The sequence below is a fragment of the Cavia porcellus genome, unplaced genomic scaffold (genome assembly GCF_034190915.1).
Source record: "Cavia porcellus strain 051 isolate PalLab524CR breed Dunkin Hartley unplaced genomic scaffold, mCavPor4.1 scaffold_31, whole genome shotgun sequence".
In the NCBI taxonomy this organism is placed as follows: domain Eukaryota; kingdom Metazoa; phylum Chordata; class Mammalia; order Rodentia; family Caviidae; genus Cavia; species Cavia porcellus.
Window position 1 is genome coordinate 25,969,671 of NW_026947514.1, and position 17,077 is coordinate 25,986,747.

The 17,077-nt window shown below is 48.6% G+C and overlaps 1 protein-coding gene across 2 annotated transcripts in view; it reads right to left on the bottom strand.

Moving 5' to 3' along the window:
- Positions 1–17,077, bottom strand: part of Esrrb (estrogen related receptor beta) — a 160,895-nt gene that overhangs the window by 99,454 nt on the left and 44,364 nt on the right. The window contains exon 1 of one of the 2 annotated variants that reach the window (XM_003472321.4): positions 3,496–3,809. The exons of the other annotated variant lie outside the window; for it this stretch is intronic. Coding sequence (XP_003472369.2) covers positions 3,496–3,545 — 50 coding nt within the window. The 5' untranslated portion in view covers positions 3,546–3,809. Of the gene's footprint in view, positions 1–3,495; positions 3,810–17,077 lie in introns of those variants that run through there. 2 annotated transcript variants of the gene reach the window in all.

Here is a 17,077-nt window from a genome sequence, read left to right on the forward strand (position 1 = left end):
CTTTTCTCCTGTACTAAATGGAATATTTATTGATTACTCCAAATCAATAGAATGAAAAGATTCCTATTTGGTGGGTCAGGTTGAATCATCTTCTTTTCTTTGGTAAAGAAATACCTTTCCAAATATTTCGTATATTCTAATAACTGGTAAAATAGAAGATTATTTCTAAAATGAAATAAGTTGGAGTATAATAATCAGCTCCAAGAGGAAATTTCCAGGGATGTCAGGATCTCACTGGGCTGGAAAGGACCTTAGCCAGGAACAAGCCCTGCCACGCTGAGCAAATGCTTTCTCCACTTCAAGCCCTAGGGCTCAGTGACTCCCAACTCTTTCTCCCGTCACCCACACTGCAGAAGGGTGGCCGATACACAAAGGATTATTTCCTAGACCCCCTCTCTTAGAAAACCAAGACTAATGTCCTCGATCTGATTTATTTTTAAATGTACCATTAAAAATTAATTTCCCCCTTTGTTTTTCTCTGGGTCACTGCCTCTGAATTACCATGTGGCATTTTTCCTATGTGTGAACCCACATATTTTACCTGCAGAACAGTTTGTTCTTTATTCCCTTAATGACAGCAAAATGGTCATTGGATGGGGGTACCCTCCCACGCCCCCCTTTGAGTTTTCTGCCCGCGTCTCTGGCAGGTCCCATCATGGACACATTTGCACACAAGGAGACAAGCACGCTCACTCCCTCGCTCGCTATTATATATGTACATAAAATATTGATCAGGAAGGGTAATGGAGTCACCTACAGGATTGGCTACAGGAAAATGACAATGAAGGTAGGAAGGTAGGAAGGTAGGAAGGTGCGTATGTTGTGTCAGAGTGTGTCACTTCTCACTTGGGACAGCAAGAAACAACACTGAGCTTTATAAAATACTAGATGTTGCAGGCAAGAGGAGGACTTCCAAAACTGGCAACTGTGATCTTGGATCTTTCTCCAGGTCTGTGACCATCAACTAACCTACCGAGGAAGAAACTGTGTTCTAAGCTCAAGAACCCTCTCGTGGGTACTTCCCGAAGAAACACGGGCACTGTAATAAATGTATTCATCTTGCCATCCTGCGGGCAGACCTCAAAGTGCGGTCCCCTTTGGCTACTTCGGTACTGAGGGCTGTAGTTAGGACTGTAGTTTTGGCTGTCACAAAGCCTGTTATAGGGAGAGGTCAGAAAGATGCCGCCCACAGACACTCGTCTCTGACCTCCACAAACCTGACCTTGGCATGATGGCTCCCGCACCATGGAAAACATAAACCCTGGCGAGGAGGCACACGTCTGTGCCCAGGGCCAGCTCACCAATGCTTGGGGCTGCTGGTTCTGAGCTTTGAGAAATACCATCCCACGGGGCCATTTCATTCCCCAGGGGAGAGAGCAGGTGTATTTTTGGCTTTTTTTGTGCCCCTTGGAGTGAGAAAATATTTTACTTACTTTTAATTTTTGGCAAAGAAAGGTGGGAAACCCAAAACAATGTCAGCCTTAGAAATGATTTGTACTTCAACCCTGACACCCAGGATGTCTGCTCCCATCATCACCCCCTTTGCCCCACATTCATCCTCAAACTCAAGTCAGGGTTCCTGTCAACCCTGGAAGTACCCAGCTGCCAAACCTTCCATCTCTCCTGGCTTTCCTGGTCAACATGATCACAAGAATGTCCTCCCCCAGCCTACATATTTTCATACTGATTAGCTATGACTTGAGCCAGAGACAAACACAGATATTCTCAGTTCAACTAAAGAAGTCACCTCTGAAGAGAGAAAACCTAAATAATTCAAATATCCAATATTTGTTGAAGTTGGTAATTTCACATGAGATGTCCCACAAGCGTCCGTGTTCACAGCCTCCATCCCTTCTCCCCACCTCCAGAGTTAGGTTGCCAGGCGTCTTCCATTCCCACAGAAGGTAAAGCATCATCCCACCCCAGCCAAGCAAGCTGGGACCAGTGTAACAATCAAAGAGAATGAGAAGCCACTTTCCCAGCTGAGAGAATCCGAACCCATTGTAATTAAGGATTCCCTACACCTCCCACTATAACGCCTTCTTCTGACATGACAAAGTGCCTAAATCCTGGTGGCACCCTCCTGCATGGGAGATCCTAAAACTAGAGCCAACACAGTCAGTCGGTCACCAAACAGCAACACCCGCCGCAGCTGTGAAGTTGCCTCCTCTCTCACGCGTGGCCACTGCTGGTGCAAGCAATTTGGCCTGCGAGGCAGAGGGTTATGTATTTTTTGGAACCCCACCTGGTCTAGAGCACTTATTTTAGAGATGCCATCGAAAGTGTTAGATGGAGGGATTTACTTGCGCAAATCTGCAAAGATGAAGGAGCCAGAGAAACACCGGCTTTCACAGTTTAGTTTGCTTCGCGGGGGCAAAAAAAGAAAAAGAACACAAAGTTAAGTAGGAACGCGACCATGCACTTTTCATTTTTACGCCGCCCTAGAGACCACTCTGCAACCGCGCGCCCCAGATGCTCAGGACACTTGTCCCTGGGCGCTGTGGGGCACGGGCGCTCCGGAGACCCAGGCAGGCGGGTCACCTGCTGAGAGCGCGCAAGGCGGGAAAGCCAGGCCGGCCAGCGTGGAACCCGGGAGAGCCCGGGCAGGACGCGCAGGGCAGCCATCCGACGCGCAGGGTCTCGGTCCTCCACTCGCCCACTCCGTGCTCTCGGCGTGCGCCCCGCGGCCAGGGAACCGCCCGGCGCGTGGTGAGCGCCGCGTTCTTCTGCCGCCGCCGTCGCCCTCGCCTCTCCAACAACCGCAGGTTCTGGGCGACGAGCCCCAAGCCTCCCGGGTACAAATCGCGTCCGTCTGCTGCGCGGGCGCAGCCTCCCCACAAACTCCTTACTAACTTTGGCTCTGCCGCAGCGCCGAGCCAGCTACCAAACTCCTGTCGGGGCGCCGGCTCCCCGCGCAGAACGTGCAGAGCGCAGCGCGCCCCCGCACCCCGGGGCTCCTGGGCACCGCAGCCCCGTGCGCACCCCCGGGGCGCCCCACGGGGACCTCCCGGCGAGCACGGCGCGGGCCGGCCACACTTCCCGACCAGTCGCGGCGCTTTTGATTTTCTCCCCTGCACCAAGATCATTTTTGGACTCCGAGAGGTAAATACAGGCAAAGCGCGGGCGGGAAGGCTCTCACGGACGGGACTGACCCTCCCCAGAGCCACGATCCTGCACCTGTTCTGGGCTTCCGCCTCTCCTGCACGGGAGCTACAACGTTTTGTTCCCGCGGAGCGCGATCAGAGTGGATGAGAAAAAGCTACTTCTGGCTCAAAGTGAGGGCTTAGAAGAGGGGGTGCAGGAAAAGTTAGAGGCGGGTGTGAGCCCGAGAGAAAAAACCGGGACGTGTGAGGCTTTTCCCCTCCTGCGTCGCCCGTGCGCCTCAGAGGCCCCAGCCACTTCAAGAACGTGTGGAAGAGAAACTGCGACACCCAGGACAGAGACAGCCGGGCGGGCAGAAGGACAGAGGGACAGACCGAAAAGCGGGGCACCTACTGGTTGTGGTAGCCGAGGGGGTCCGGGATGCAGAGTTCGGACACGTCCATCAGTCCCGTTTTAGCATTCCCAGTTGGCGGAGAAAGGCGGCGGGCCAATCACGCGGAAGACAGTGAAGGGCACAGGCGAGTGCGAGTCCGGGCAGGGGCACCGCGAGCCGAGCGGGCGGCGAGGGGAGGGAGGCCGAGAGCCGCGCGCGCACCGCCCCGCGCTCCTACTCATCCGCGCGCTCGGAGCGGAGAGAGCGGGCAGAGGGGACGCGGAGCCGCGGAGGAGGCTGGGGCACCCGAGACTTGGAGCCCACTAACCCTACTGTAGCTTTAAGGCTGAGAGACTGATGTATGGTTTGGCTCCTATTGGCTATCTCTCGGGGGCTGGACTTAAAGTGACGGAATCGAGCCGGGGTGGGGGGAGGGGGCAAGCCGGGGAGACTTCAATGGAATAAGACGCTTGAGGTCCCCACCTCCTGAGGAGTGGGAGGGCTGGATTTTAGAGCCCTACGGCTTGGGCTTCCGCGGATAAAGGGGGCAGAAAAGGTCCAATTGCCTGGGAGGACTGGGGGTAGGGAGAGAGTTGTTGCCCATCTGTCCCCCCACCCCCAGCCCTTTTAACTGACAAGTAGACTCACCGCTCAGCCTTTTGGAATGGGTTTGTTTGTCCAATTCAAAGTGAGTCACATTTTCCCATCCCGTACCCTTGAGAGCGCCCGGAGCCTTTGACATTCACAGCCTCGAACCTTGTGTTTGGAGCCCAAACGCGCAAGGGGGTCAGTCTGGCAGGAGAGGCCCAACCAAAGAGCAGGGAAGGAATAGATTCCTTCACCTGGGCCTGTCACTTCAGAACCACCGCTAGCACAAGGCTAAATGTGGGGTGCACAGCCATAAAATGCTCTCTGGATGTATGAAGCGAGGTGCGATTCACTTACTGGCAACTCTGAACAGTGACCCCAGGACGCAGGCACCACACATAAATCCCCTTCTGCTTAGGGAAATGCACCCTGGTTAAAACTCCCGACGTGTATCTGGGCACAAGCAGACACTTTCAGATATACACCTGAATCCCCAGCTACAAACACACCTGCATCGCATCCCTGCTCCCTCCATGAACCAGAGTATTATGGGCTGCCACTGTACCAAAACGAGCTGTAAGTCAAGCCCCAGTCCTTTTGTGAGGGTTTTCATTTTTTGAGATGCACCCGCCACAGGGATAATAATCAATTTGAAGATTCAAATGAGTGTGGGGAGGGGGATAGATACAGAATTATTTAAAAGGAGGAAAAGCCCTCAGGAGAGACCACCACCTTATTCACTTATATTCTACAGTAGACAATGAGCGGTAGGGGGGAAGACATAATTTTATCATCAAAATAATATCTAAATGGAGTGTAACTGCAGGCAGTGTCGTGCATTTCAGGAATAAAGCAGGGAGGTAGTGGGGAACCCCAGGAGGGGCAGCCACTCAGGGAGGGGCTGGGGAATGGGCAGCAGCATCACAGATGATGCCTGACTTGGATAAATGTCGCCGTGGGGGCTGGGGAAGGAGCGGAGATTTTTCATATGTGTTGAAGTGGAGGAACACGTGGATTCTTTGGCTTACGAAGGTATCTCCTCAAGAGATGGATGAAGATGTCTGCTCTGCCAGCAGACCCTCAGCAGTCTCAGGAAAAAAATTAATCACATAGGTACTTTGCCAGAGACAGGAGGAGGGACACGTAGATGTTTTGCTTGAGCCTAACTTCTACACAACCCCATCTCTTGTTAGGACCTCAGTAAGTGGTTTCATTGTATCCTTTCTTCCCTCAGAGGTCTGTTGTCCAAGCATGCAGCAGCTGGGCACGCTTTCTAGCATGGGCATGAAGTATTCCATTGCTGCAGTTAGGAATGAGGCCCCAGACTTGACCTACAAGGAAGGCCTCACATGACAGGTGTCTGTGGGGCCCTCTGCACCCCACCACAGCCCTTACCACGCTCCTTAAAACTCATCTTTGCACCTGCCACCAAACGTTCGCACATTCCAGATACCACCAGACCCTCCGCTTGTGGTAGTTGAGCCCAGTTTGCCGTCAGCAGTATATAGATATGAGTGACCCTTCCGCCCTCACCTCCCTGGACCGTAAGCCCTATAAAGGAGGAACTATGTCTATTCTGTTCCCCTGCTGAGTTCCCAGCACCCAACAGAACTTGGTCCATATTGGATGCAGGTTAGACTCTGCTGAGGGAACTTGAGACTGTACCAGTGTGGAATCGGGCACAGTCAGGTGAGGCGCAAACTCAGGAATGGACTTAGGTCCTGACAGGTTTATGGACTCAGCTTCTTCCTTGCTTTGTGTTGGAGCCAGAAGACAGAACACACTTGGTAGAAATAAAGGCTCCTCCAAAGCATGAGAAGACCGCCCCCAAACCCTGGATAGTGGAGGTCAAGTGCCCACTAGTACCCATTCACAATTACCCTCTGCCTTTAAGGTCCTAGGAAGAGAACTGAGGGCCTCCAGGCACTAGTGAATTAGTCTTCAGAGCAGCAAGGAGGCTCTGGGCACACCTGGGAGCCCTCCTCAGGCCTGTGCCAGCCTCCTCCCCATAGCCCTGGGCATTATGCTTTTTTCCTGTCGCTGCCAGCAAAAGTGAGCCTCCATTCTCTAGAGGAAAGAGCTGGGCAAGTGGGCTGAGATACCCCGGTGGTGTAATCTACCTCAGTACGCCCAGGTATCTCCTCTGATGCACTAGGCAAACCTGGCCAGGTCACACTCTGTATAGAAGGACTTGCCTTCCTCGTTCCCATCCTCAGCTAGCCTGGCTTCTCCTCATAGCCAGGGCTGAGTCCTGTGCCTCTAGCTATGGAGGCCACAGTGTGGAAATGTACAGAGGACTCTGGGATCTGATCCTGACTTCGTGTGACCTTGTGAAGGTCATCTCTCCTCCAGAGAACAAAGGTGTGCAGAGGTGGAGTGGGGTGGGCAAAGCTCTTGGCTTCCTTCAAGCTTGGAATGTATTCAGCTAATCACGGTTTCCCATTTTAAGCACTCACCTTCAGTAAAGGTCCCAAGCCACTGCAGTAATCCTTGTGCCCCATTACTGACACCCCAAGTGAGCAAGGCAGCCCAAAGGGAACAGGACAGAAAGCATTAGGCACAGTAGTGGCACAGGGTGTAAGGTGACAGCAGCTCACTCTGTTTTTGTGACAAGCTCACTTAAATAGATATTTATCACACTAACATGAAACCTTAACAGCAAGGAAGAGGTCAACTTACATGGTCTGGCGTGATTGTTTTACTATGGTGCAAAAGCCACTCAGATTCTGAAGACCCATATTTTGAATTTTGCTCTTTTTCCTGCCTTGGAGGTATGCAGCCCAGTGCTCTCTCGAGGAGCTGGGCAACAGCGTCAAGCTGCCCTGGCATCATGGGGCAAACCGCAGTCCACAGCACGCAGTGTTGCCGTGATGTTTGGTAGGCTAGAGGTGTTCATTCAATGCATTTTCAACAATGATAGTTTCAGTTACGATGGGTTTATGGGGTGTAACCCTTTCGTAAGTTGAAAGGCGTCTGAATTTAATACTCTCATTGCATTTAACAAAGAAAGAACTCAGTGCATCTCCTGTACGGTGAAGTGTCCTACCCAAGGTCACACAGCAAGTAACTGGTAAAATGTGCCATTGGTGACCTCTGAATCTCTACTTGTTCTGCTAAATCTTTGTTGGCAGGTTCCTTCCCTTCCCCACACTCTTTCCCTGAATTCAAGCTCTTTGCTAAAGATTGTAAAGCTACTCAAGAATAATCCCAAGAGCATCGCCTTCCATCCACTTCATCTGGTAGATAGTTAGGACATAGCTTTTTGTGTCCCCAGACAGTCTCCTGGGAGGGCAAAAAGGAAGTCCTGATGGTGGTGACCAATTTCCTGACTCACTGTCCTGCTCCATGGCAGGTAGTTAGGAAGCAGAATCACGCACAGCATAGCCCACTCTGTTCTCCAGGCTGTATGTCTGTGGGACAAAAAGCATGGAGAAGACCCTGGATCTCTTTAAATGCAGGTCCACATTAACCACTCACCCCATGTCTTCCTTCACAGCCTGGCTCAGGCCTCAGTGAGGCTGTCTTAACACCTGTTCCTGCATGCGGCATGGTGTCTCACGACAGAGACCCCAGCACAGCATCTCTTGCCAAAGGTCTGGTGAAATTTCCTGCCCTTCATGGAGCCTGGTTTGGGTTGTATCTTCCCTCCTTTGAATCAGCTTCCCCCACCAAAAGTCATTTTCGCACCAATAAGGCAGAAGCAAGCAGTGTCCCTTGAATTCTCTCCTTAGTGGAGGTTTTTTGCTTTTTTTTTTTTTTTTTTTTTTTGTCTTTTTGAGACAAGGTCTCGCTGTGCAGTTCAAACTGACCTTGAGCTCACTTTGTAGCCAAGGCTGGTCTCGAACTCACAACGATCCTCCTGCCTCCGAGTGCTGGGATTACAGGTGTGAACCATCATGCCCTGGCGTTTTTTTGCCTTTTTCAAGCCAGGCAGCTCAGCAAGAGGTGGTGGCTCACTTTCATCCATTAGAGCAGAGGACCTACTGGCTTTATCCATGGATGAGAAGACCCATCAGGCATTTAGTGGTCTGCCCTGTGCTTCCGGAGCCCAGTCGGTGCAGGAATGCTAATTGCTTGAATATACTATCCCTGACCTTATCCATACCCACATTTCCTGAAGCCAAGATTCCAGGTGGGAACGATGCCTGGGGAAACACCCCACACATGCCACCACTTCTTACCACCAAAGGGCAGGATGCACCCAGAAGGACAGGATGCCTCGGTGGAATTGCCTGAATCTCCAGCAGTGCTTGCTCCTGCTCCAGCCCACAGTGAGAGCTGCAGAAGGTGAGTCGAGGCAGGGCATCCATTGACAGTCCACGATGGATGACTAAGGTGGGCTAAGCCTGGACAGGAAGCCTAACCTGAGCACTCTAGGGGCAGTGCTCCATGGGCTCCTGGCCGGAGGAATGCCCCTGACCAGACACCTCTGTGGGCCAGCTGTCTTCTCACATACTTCGATTTGGGGTATGAGGTTATATCTCCCAGTGGTGGTCAGCACACTGTCAGCCCATTGGCTGGCACTTGTCCGAGGATCGTAATTAACTGATAACACTAATACAATGTGAGTTTGTGCTCCATAATAGTCTCCTGCTGACAGATAAATGCTGCAGAAACATGATGGCTTTTCCCGAAGCTGTAATGGGCCATTATTGGGACAAGAAGGCTCACGTCCTATTAGCACTGCCACCGTGACACCGAATAAAATATGAAGGGGATATCTTGAGTGGATAAATGGTTGGGTTCCCTCCCACCACTCCCATCATCCATTTCATTATCTGAAATCCCTACCAGGGCTCTTGGAATAACTTCCAGGTATTTCAAAGGCCCATTCCCACCCACACGGCTGAATGCGGTGGTGTATTCCAGCTCCCTGCTCCACACCAAAATGCTGTCTTCCTGCCGCCCTGCATGCAGTGGCAACTGCAGTGAGCTGGCAGGTTGGAGCTCCAGGAAAGCATTTGTCTTTCCCTAAAAACAAAGTCTCCTGATCACCAGGAGAACAGGAGGATACCGTAACTGTAATAGCTTTGTCACCTGCCAGATTTCTAGTGGAGAAAAACAGAAGTAGAAGTGGCACAAAGAGAAGGGAATCAGGGAGAGGAAAAAGAAAGAGGAGGAGGAGGAAGCGTAAGGCAGACGGCCGTGCGGTTGTAGTGTTTGGTAGCTAAGAGGCACTGAACAGCCAGCTATTGACTGAATGAATGATCTGTCTAATTAAATATTTTCCATTACAGTGGATTGTGGTTTCTTTTCTTTTAACAAAGAAACTTGACCTTCTTTTTGTCTGTGTCACATATTAATTTATCATCCGACTTCTCATGACTTTGGCAGCCACGCACGCATAAAACATAGATGGCTTCAAATAGTGCACAAGCAGTTTGTTTCTAGAGACTTCGCGTAAGAGCAACTTCTCTGGGGTTTATGACAGTTCTGACTGCCACAATCCCTGTGGTCAACGGCAGCTACAGAAAGAATGAGCGGTTTGCTCTGTAAACTCACGGATTATGGATTACGCCCCCCGCCTCTATTTCCATCTTCAGGGATAACTTGTAAGAAAACCATGCAACACATAAAACTTTTGGGAAATTAATTCTAAGGTGCCCCAAACACTTTAATGTAAGAACAAAGAAATTTGTGGGCTGAGCCTGTCTTCCTAGCATTAATGATATAAAATTCAAAACGGAGGATATTTTAATATGTTTCTATTTCCTAGCAGCTCTATTACTGCTTTTTTCTATTACTGCTATTACTGGTAAACATTACTTACTTTTCAGACTAAAATGCACCTGATTTTTGCTGTAATGAAATGTTTTGTAGAGAAGAAAAGCAAACAGTCGATGCTTCCAGGTTTAGGAAAAAATCAAATGGAGGTGTTTTGGAACGTGTGAAGTGCTGCCCTTATACAAAACATGATTACAGTGATCGCTTTTAACTGTGCCCTTACATGAAAAACACACTGGCCAGCCACTACCTTCACAGATGTATGTTGTAATTAACCCAGTCCCATTGGTGAGCTCCCCACCGCTCTGAGTGATGTCATTATGAATGGGTCAGTACCAGTTCCAGATGAGAGCTCAGGCTTATAGCAGGGCCATCCATAACGTCTTTATTCTTCATAAGCAATTGAAAAGCGAAGCTGCAAGAGAATCTCCGCCTCTTCAAGAAGGGCAAGACAAGCCAGGAAGGGAAGCTGTAGGAGAACCACCGAGAGTTTAGAAAAATGGGTAAAAGGCAGTCACCAATGTAAGATTTAATATGGATAAACACCAGTAATACACTTGTCAGCAATGACCCTCAGCCGAGCCACAGACTGAGGGCCGCCCGTGCAAGAGCACTGATGCAGAGAGACACCTGGGGTCAAAGCAGATAGCACATTAAACGTGGCATCCAGCTCCATGGCATGATAAACACGGCTTTGGGGTAATTCTACCAGCCAGCGGAGCAGGGAGCAGCAATAATTCCTTTTTACTCTCGCTGAAGGCACAGATGGAGGTTTACACTCACCCCAGGGACTTGCCTGGAAAGCAAACGGAAGGGTGAGGTGGAAAGGACCAGAAGGGAGGAGGAGAAGGAGTCACAGGCCTATGGGAGGGCATGTGAGGCCACAAGGTGAGGGACAAATGCAGGACAAGGAGGGATGGGTTGTCCTGCCGGCTGAAGGACAGCTGTTTGGGTCTGGACATTTCACGCATGAATTCTGGGTGTTTGCTCAGCTCCCTGGACTGCCCCTTATCAACACCCCAACAGGGAAGTCTCGCCTCCAGTTTTGCTGCATGAGGTCTGGCTTCCAGAAGTTTAGAAGATGAGGAAAGCCCCACTTTCCTCCCATTCTGTCCCCTCGGTGTGCTGCTTCCTGGTGGGCTTTCCTTTAAAACCGTCCAGAGCAGACTACGCAGCCCTCTCAGTCTCTGTGACACTGGCTATGAAGCAGTGGCCAGCAGAATGGCACCCCATGTGGCACCGCTTGGCACCTTTCCTCATCTCGCTGTCCTTTCTATCACCCTGAGTTCCCTGGGCTTGCACTGTCCCAAAGATGTGTCAGCTTTTTAATGCTGGCTTCGGGATTCTGTTTTCTAGAGAAGCAGGGCAAAGGCTGAATCAGTGCCTGGCCTGGGGCCACTGACTTCCTCTCCACCGGGACTATTTTACTCATTGGGTTGAGGAGGGTGGCGTGCTGAGTACAGTGGCGGATAGATTGCTATCCTAGTCACTCCGGAAGTCACAGATTAATCTCTTAAAAGGCCCACATGGACCCTGCCCTGCTCCATCCACCCAGTCACTTCTCAGAACCCTGGTTCCAGTCGGGCAGTCAAGATACTCAGGTCACTGATGGCATCTAAAGCCAGCCAGCGGTTGTCTGGCTCGACATCCCTCCTTATTATATCTGGGTGGCCAGGAAGTATCGTGCTCTCCCTGTCCCTTGCTTTCTCTGTTCGGAGATCAGCTACCTTCTTTTTTTTTTCTTTTTTTGTCTTTTTCCTTTTTATCGGTACTGGGGATCGAACTCACGACTGCCTGCTTACAAAGCAGGCGCTTATGCCGCTGAGCTAAATCCCCAGCCCCGATCAGCTACCTTCTAAGTATCATCTTTTTTCCATGTGGACACACATCCAACCATAACTCCAAGTTTGGTTGCTTTTGGCTTCAAGCAACAGCAGCATCAAGTGACAATGGCTTAGAGAGTAACGGGCCCTCATTTGGCAGGCAAACGTTCCAGGGACAAGGCGCTCCTCTTGGTGCTGGCCCACCCTTCTCATACAGACTTGGGCCTCCAGCTTGACCTGCCATGGTGGAAGGATGGCTCTTGTAGGCTGAGAATAACTTCTTTGTCTATGTCCAAATGCAGGAAGAGGTGACTGCACAAGTGTTTATACTGAGGAAAGTGTCACTCCTTGTTTCACTAGTTTATTTTGGATTTGTTTTCTTTCCTTTCTATCTCTCATCCTTTCTTGGTACTGAGAATTAAACCCAGAGTATCCTGCAGCGCACTCTGGCACTGAGCTAGTCTTTTCTTTTACTTTTTTTTTTTTTTTTTTTTTTTTTGGTCTTTTTCGTTTTTATCGGTACCAGGGATCAAACTCACGACTGCCTGCTTGCAAGGCAGGCTCTTATGCCGCTGAGCTAAATCCCCAGCCCCTTTTCTTTTACTTTTGACACAGTCTTACTAAATTGCTACCTTGAACCTGTAATCCTCTTACCTCAGCTTCCCAAGTAGCTGGGTCTACAATTGTACACCACTGTATTCAGCTAGACTTTCACTCAGTCCAGAGGAAAATCTTTCCCACCCCAACAGATTTATCCTCACTTTTATTGGCCAAAATCCAGTCACATGCTTACCCCAAGGCAACCCCTGTCAAAGGAGAAATGGCCTGCCATGATTGGCTAAAAACATGTTGACTCCCTAAAGGGAGGAGAAAGGCTGGTTTTCCTGAACACAGTGCCGTTTTGTTTTGTGGTACCAGGGTTTGGACCAGACCTTCACAATAGCTACTTTTTTTTTTCTTTTTGGTACCGGGGATTGAACCTGTCTTTCGTTGGACTAAATTTTAAACAATTGTTGCTATTGCTGTTAAATTTTAGTAATATATGGAAGCTTCAGATTGGCATGTTTTTATTAACTTTCTTTTAATTGAGAGAAAAATAGCTTCTGTCTGAGCAAGACAAAAGGGGGCCTGGAAAGCAGGCTGCCTCCCAACCCCGCTTTTCAAAGGTGTTTTATTGAGCAAAGTCAACAGGTGAGGCAGGTTTAAAGGTGGGACAAAATTATAGTCAACTAACATTAAAAGTATATTTGATCAGGTAATCCTGATCCAATGGGAAATATAAGGTGGGTGTGGGGTGGGTCAAACCCATGGTCAACCAACATGATTCAACAAGTATAGTCACTTAGATAATATCGATTGAATGGGGATCCAATGGGGAAGCAAGGCACTCAGCAAGCACACACGGGAGGGACAATGACTTTCCTGGAAGGGGTGGGTTCAGGAGGTTTTGGTCCCCACCCAAGATGATTGATGCCTCCTTAGAATATCAATGGCTACTGTTCAGCCATGGGGAAAGTATTAACTATTCTTTAATACAGATGGTATTCCACATGGGAGTTATGGAGTCCTACATACACACAAATTCCATGGATGTTTCAAGAGTAAATGCAGAGGCTCAGAATTGAGTTGGCTTCGGCTGCACTTTAGATCTCTGCCTCTGTGGTGCTACATGCTCCTGGGTTCAAGCAGTAGAATCAAACAATGAAAGGATGATGATTGTATTGTATTGTATTGACCTGTTATGAGAAATTTAAGTCTGGCTAAGGGAGAGCATCACAGAGATGCTGTCTAAGGAAAATGGCTACGGAGGAGACCAGGGTTACAAATCTCATAGGCTTCCTAAGAGTATCTGCATAGATGGGCGTGGCCAGTGGAGAGGTGGGCTAATACCAAGAGATCTAAGGGGCAGCAGAATGGCAGTAGAACCCAATGAGCAAGCGGATAGCCAGGAGGCGTGGCTGTGACAAGGCAGGACTACTGACCAAGGGGCCAAACTAAAAGGGTGAAGCTTGAGGAGGATAAGATCTAGGAGAGAAGAACCTGGTTCTGGGGGGGGAATGACCAGAAAAATGAGTTTACAGAGGTTGAATTAATAAGCTGATGAAGAGATCTTCATGAAGCAACCAGAGAGGAAAAGAAGTGCGTAAGGAGAGGAGGATTGTGGCCAAAGAGTCTGGGGGACCTTAAGACACCTTACATGGGTTCTGTGGAGAAGCAGAATCTAGGGAGATGTCCTTATGAATGCTAAACTCCTTTTTTTCCCCCTTTTGGTACTGGGGATTGAACTCACAACCTCACGCTTGCTAGGCAGGTGCTTAGGCCACTGAGCTAAATCCCTGGCCCATGAATGCTAGAGTCTTGAGACAGGAAGCATAATGATTTTAAAGACAAAACACATAGGTCACTTAAGTCTAGCTATTCTATGTGCTCAGCTGGAAATTTATTTTTCACACAGCTGGAAAGTGAACCCAGGGTCTTGCATGTGATAGGCAAGTGACCTAGCACTAGCCTACCCCACAGCTCCCTCTTGGAATTGTTATTTGCATTGAAAATTGAAAACAGGAAAACAGACCAGGAACTGTAAGATGTGATATTTGGTAAAGTTCAAATATTAATTCATATGACAAATTTTACTGAATTTGAGTAATACCTTTAACATTGAAATTTATTCTTCATTTTGAATTGACTATGGTTTAGTTTTAAATCAATCACAAATCAGAAAAATAATGATATTATTAATCACTATGTAACTATTACTAAGAGTGGCTGGGTATGGTGGCACACACCTGTAATCCCAGCATTCAGGAGGCTGAGACAGGAGGATTGCCTCAAGTTCAAGGCCAGCTTGGAATACATTGTGAATTCAAGACCAGCCTGACCTACATAGCAAAGACCTTGTCTCATAAAACAAAACAAAAACAAACAAACAATCCTATGACTAAGAAGAGTTTTGAGGGGCTGGGGATTTAGTTCAGCGGCATAAGCACCTGCCTTGCAAGCAGGCGGTCATGAGTTCGATCCTTGGTACCGATAAAAAAAAAGTTAAAAAAAAAAGAAGAATTTTGATATATAGGGAACATGAATGTTAAAAAATGATCCCACCCACCAGATGGTGGTGCATGCCCATGAACTCAGTACTTGGGAGACTGAAGGAGGAGGATCACAAGGTGGTGTCCTGCCTGAGCAACTTCGTGAGATCATGTGGCAAAATAATAAATGCAAAAGGCTGAGATACAGCTCTATGCAAAGGCTCTGGATATAACTCCCAGTACTTGGGAAAAAAAAGACCCAACTCAGGTGCCAAATACTCAAACTGTAGCCCCACGACACTCACTCCCTTCCCTTGGTCCAGTTATTCTTTGTCTGGCTGGGATTGTGATCCTGAGAAATAGGGGGGGAAAAGGCAATTGTATGTTTCCCTAGAACAGTTTTAGAGAGATTCCATTTCCAAATTGATCAGTAATAACCATCTTTGAGTCCATAAAAGGGTTCAGAAACCTCAGCATCTCCATTACTGCCCACCTAGACCATCTTTCTGCCGTTAATTCTGCCTTTTATCAGATACCAACAATACAGGCAGAAACTCCACTTCTTATTCCAGCACATGATTTGTTTCTCTGTTTTAGTCAACTACTAAAACTGTAGCATTTTTCCATCCCATTTTCATGGAACATGAGGAGTCCACCGACTACTGCCCGAGCCTTCAGGCTCAGTGACTGGAGTCAGGGGATAAGAAAGCCTGAGTTTCTCAGCATCCCTTGGTGCTCTGCCAGTGTCCTGCCCCAGGGCAACTTCACATCAGAGTGGGCAAAATCTCCTTCCATCCTATTGATAAGGAGAAAACAAAGCTCTAAGGGTACATGGCTTAAAGCCAGAAGATAGTCTGAGATTAGAACCCAAGTCAAGCTAATTCCCAAGCTATCCCCTCTGTCCATTCCATCATGGCGCCTCAAGAGGAGTGCATGCCAGTGTGGCATCTTATGGCTGAGGCAGACGCCTTGTGGACCAGCCTGAAAGCCTGACACCACTGGATAACTGAGACAATATGTGAGGCTGGTGTGGGCCAGACCCATCCCCTGGTCCCCGTGTTTAGCAAGACATGTCCATTCCCCGCAGAAAAGTTCCTGCCATGAGAATCAGGTGCACGCTGTGCAAGGAAGGCAGAGAAGGTGAGAAGGAATGTGATGGGGGGGGGGACCAAATGACTCTGTGGACCGATGCCAAAGTGTATATTTTAACTTTCTATGACTTGGAGAAAGTGAAGGGCAGCAGCCGGAAGAAACAGGAGGTGACGAAAAGAAGGACCATCTACTGCCAAGCAAAATTTACTCATTAGGGCCAATTTGCTTGGTTGGAGCAGGTTCAAATGGGCAGTAATTCTACAGCCAGCTGGATACTCTCAAAGGACTCCTGCAAATACACCCAAGAAATCAGGAGCTCCCCTCTGGACGTAGAAGAAACTCCCCAATAAAACAAGGAGGACTCATTGCCCTGTATCCCTTTGCTTTCCAACATGAAAGGCCAATGAGAACAAATACATGGCTTTATTTTTCTGTCTCTTCCAACATCAACCAATGTGGATTTCCTTTTATCCCTTGGATGCTGGCTAACCTCACCATTCAAGCAAGGAGCTTCATTTCTTGCTACCAGTATCAAACAATGGGCTAGAGGGTGGGTCTTTACAGGGATTAGATCCTTAACAGCTCTCAGTCTCTTTAATGGGGGGGGGGGGCAGACTCTCCCACAAACACATACGCATTTGCCTATAGAATGGCTTAAAGCGTCATTTGAAAGCGCTGGTTTGCAAACTTTAAAAAAGAACCCCAAATAGTCATTCTTTAGATAGAAGTGTACAGAGAAAGCTTTTACATAAAGCAGCATGGAAGAAGTAGTTCTGGTCTAAGTGGGAAGGATCATCCTGTTCTCATTGAGTCCTTCTCTCACCTGAGGAGTTTGTGAATCATCTTGATGGAGTCCCTAACCTAGCTGGAGCCTGCTTTAAAAATCTAAGTGGCATCTTTAAAATCAGTGTTCTCTATAAATAAGATTGAGGCAGAAAAGACAGAAAGAGGAAGAAAGGGAGGGAGAGGGTTATTATTATAAATCAAAACTGTCTCCCCTCTGGAGACCCTGAGAGCATGTCAGAGAAGACCATAGTTAAAAATTATCCATTTCCTCTTTGAAGTCCCTTGCTTCTTAGGTCAATGTCCTTGGCCATTCATGAAGTGTGAGGCCAACCAGGTGTGGTGGTGCACACCTGTAATCACAGTACTCAGGAGGCTGAGGCAGGAGAATTCAGCAGATAATAGGATCTCTGGATTCAGTAGATACATGATCTCTAGGGGCTTCTGCTCTGTGTGCTGCATTTCCATGATTCCTAAAATTCTGAGCAGATATTGGCCACTTTACATTGCGGAATCTTTTCCAGTATATTTTTTCTTCTTCCTCCCAAACACGCTCATCTTCT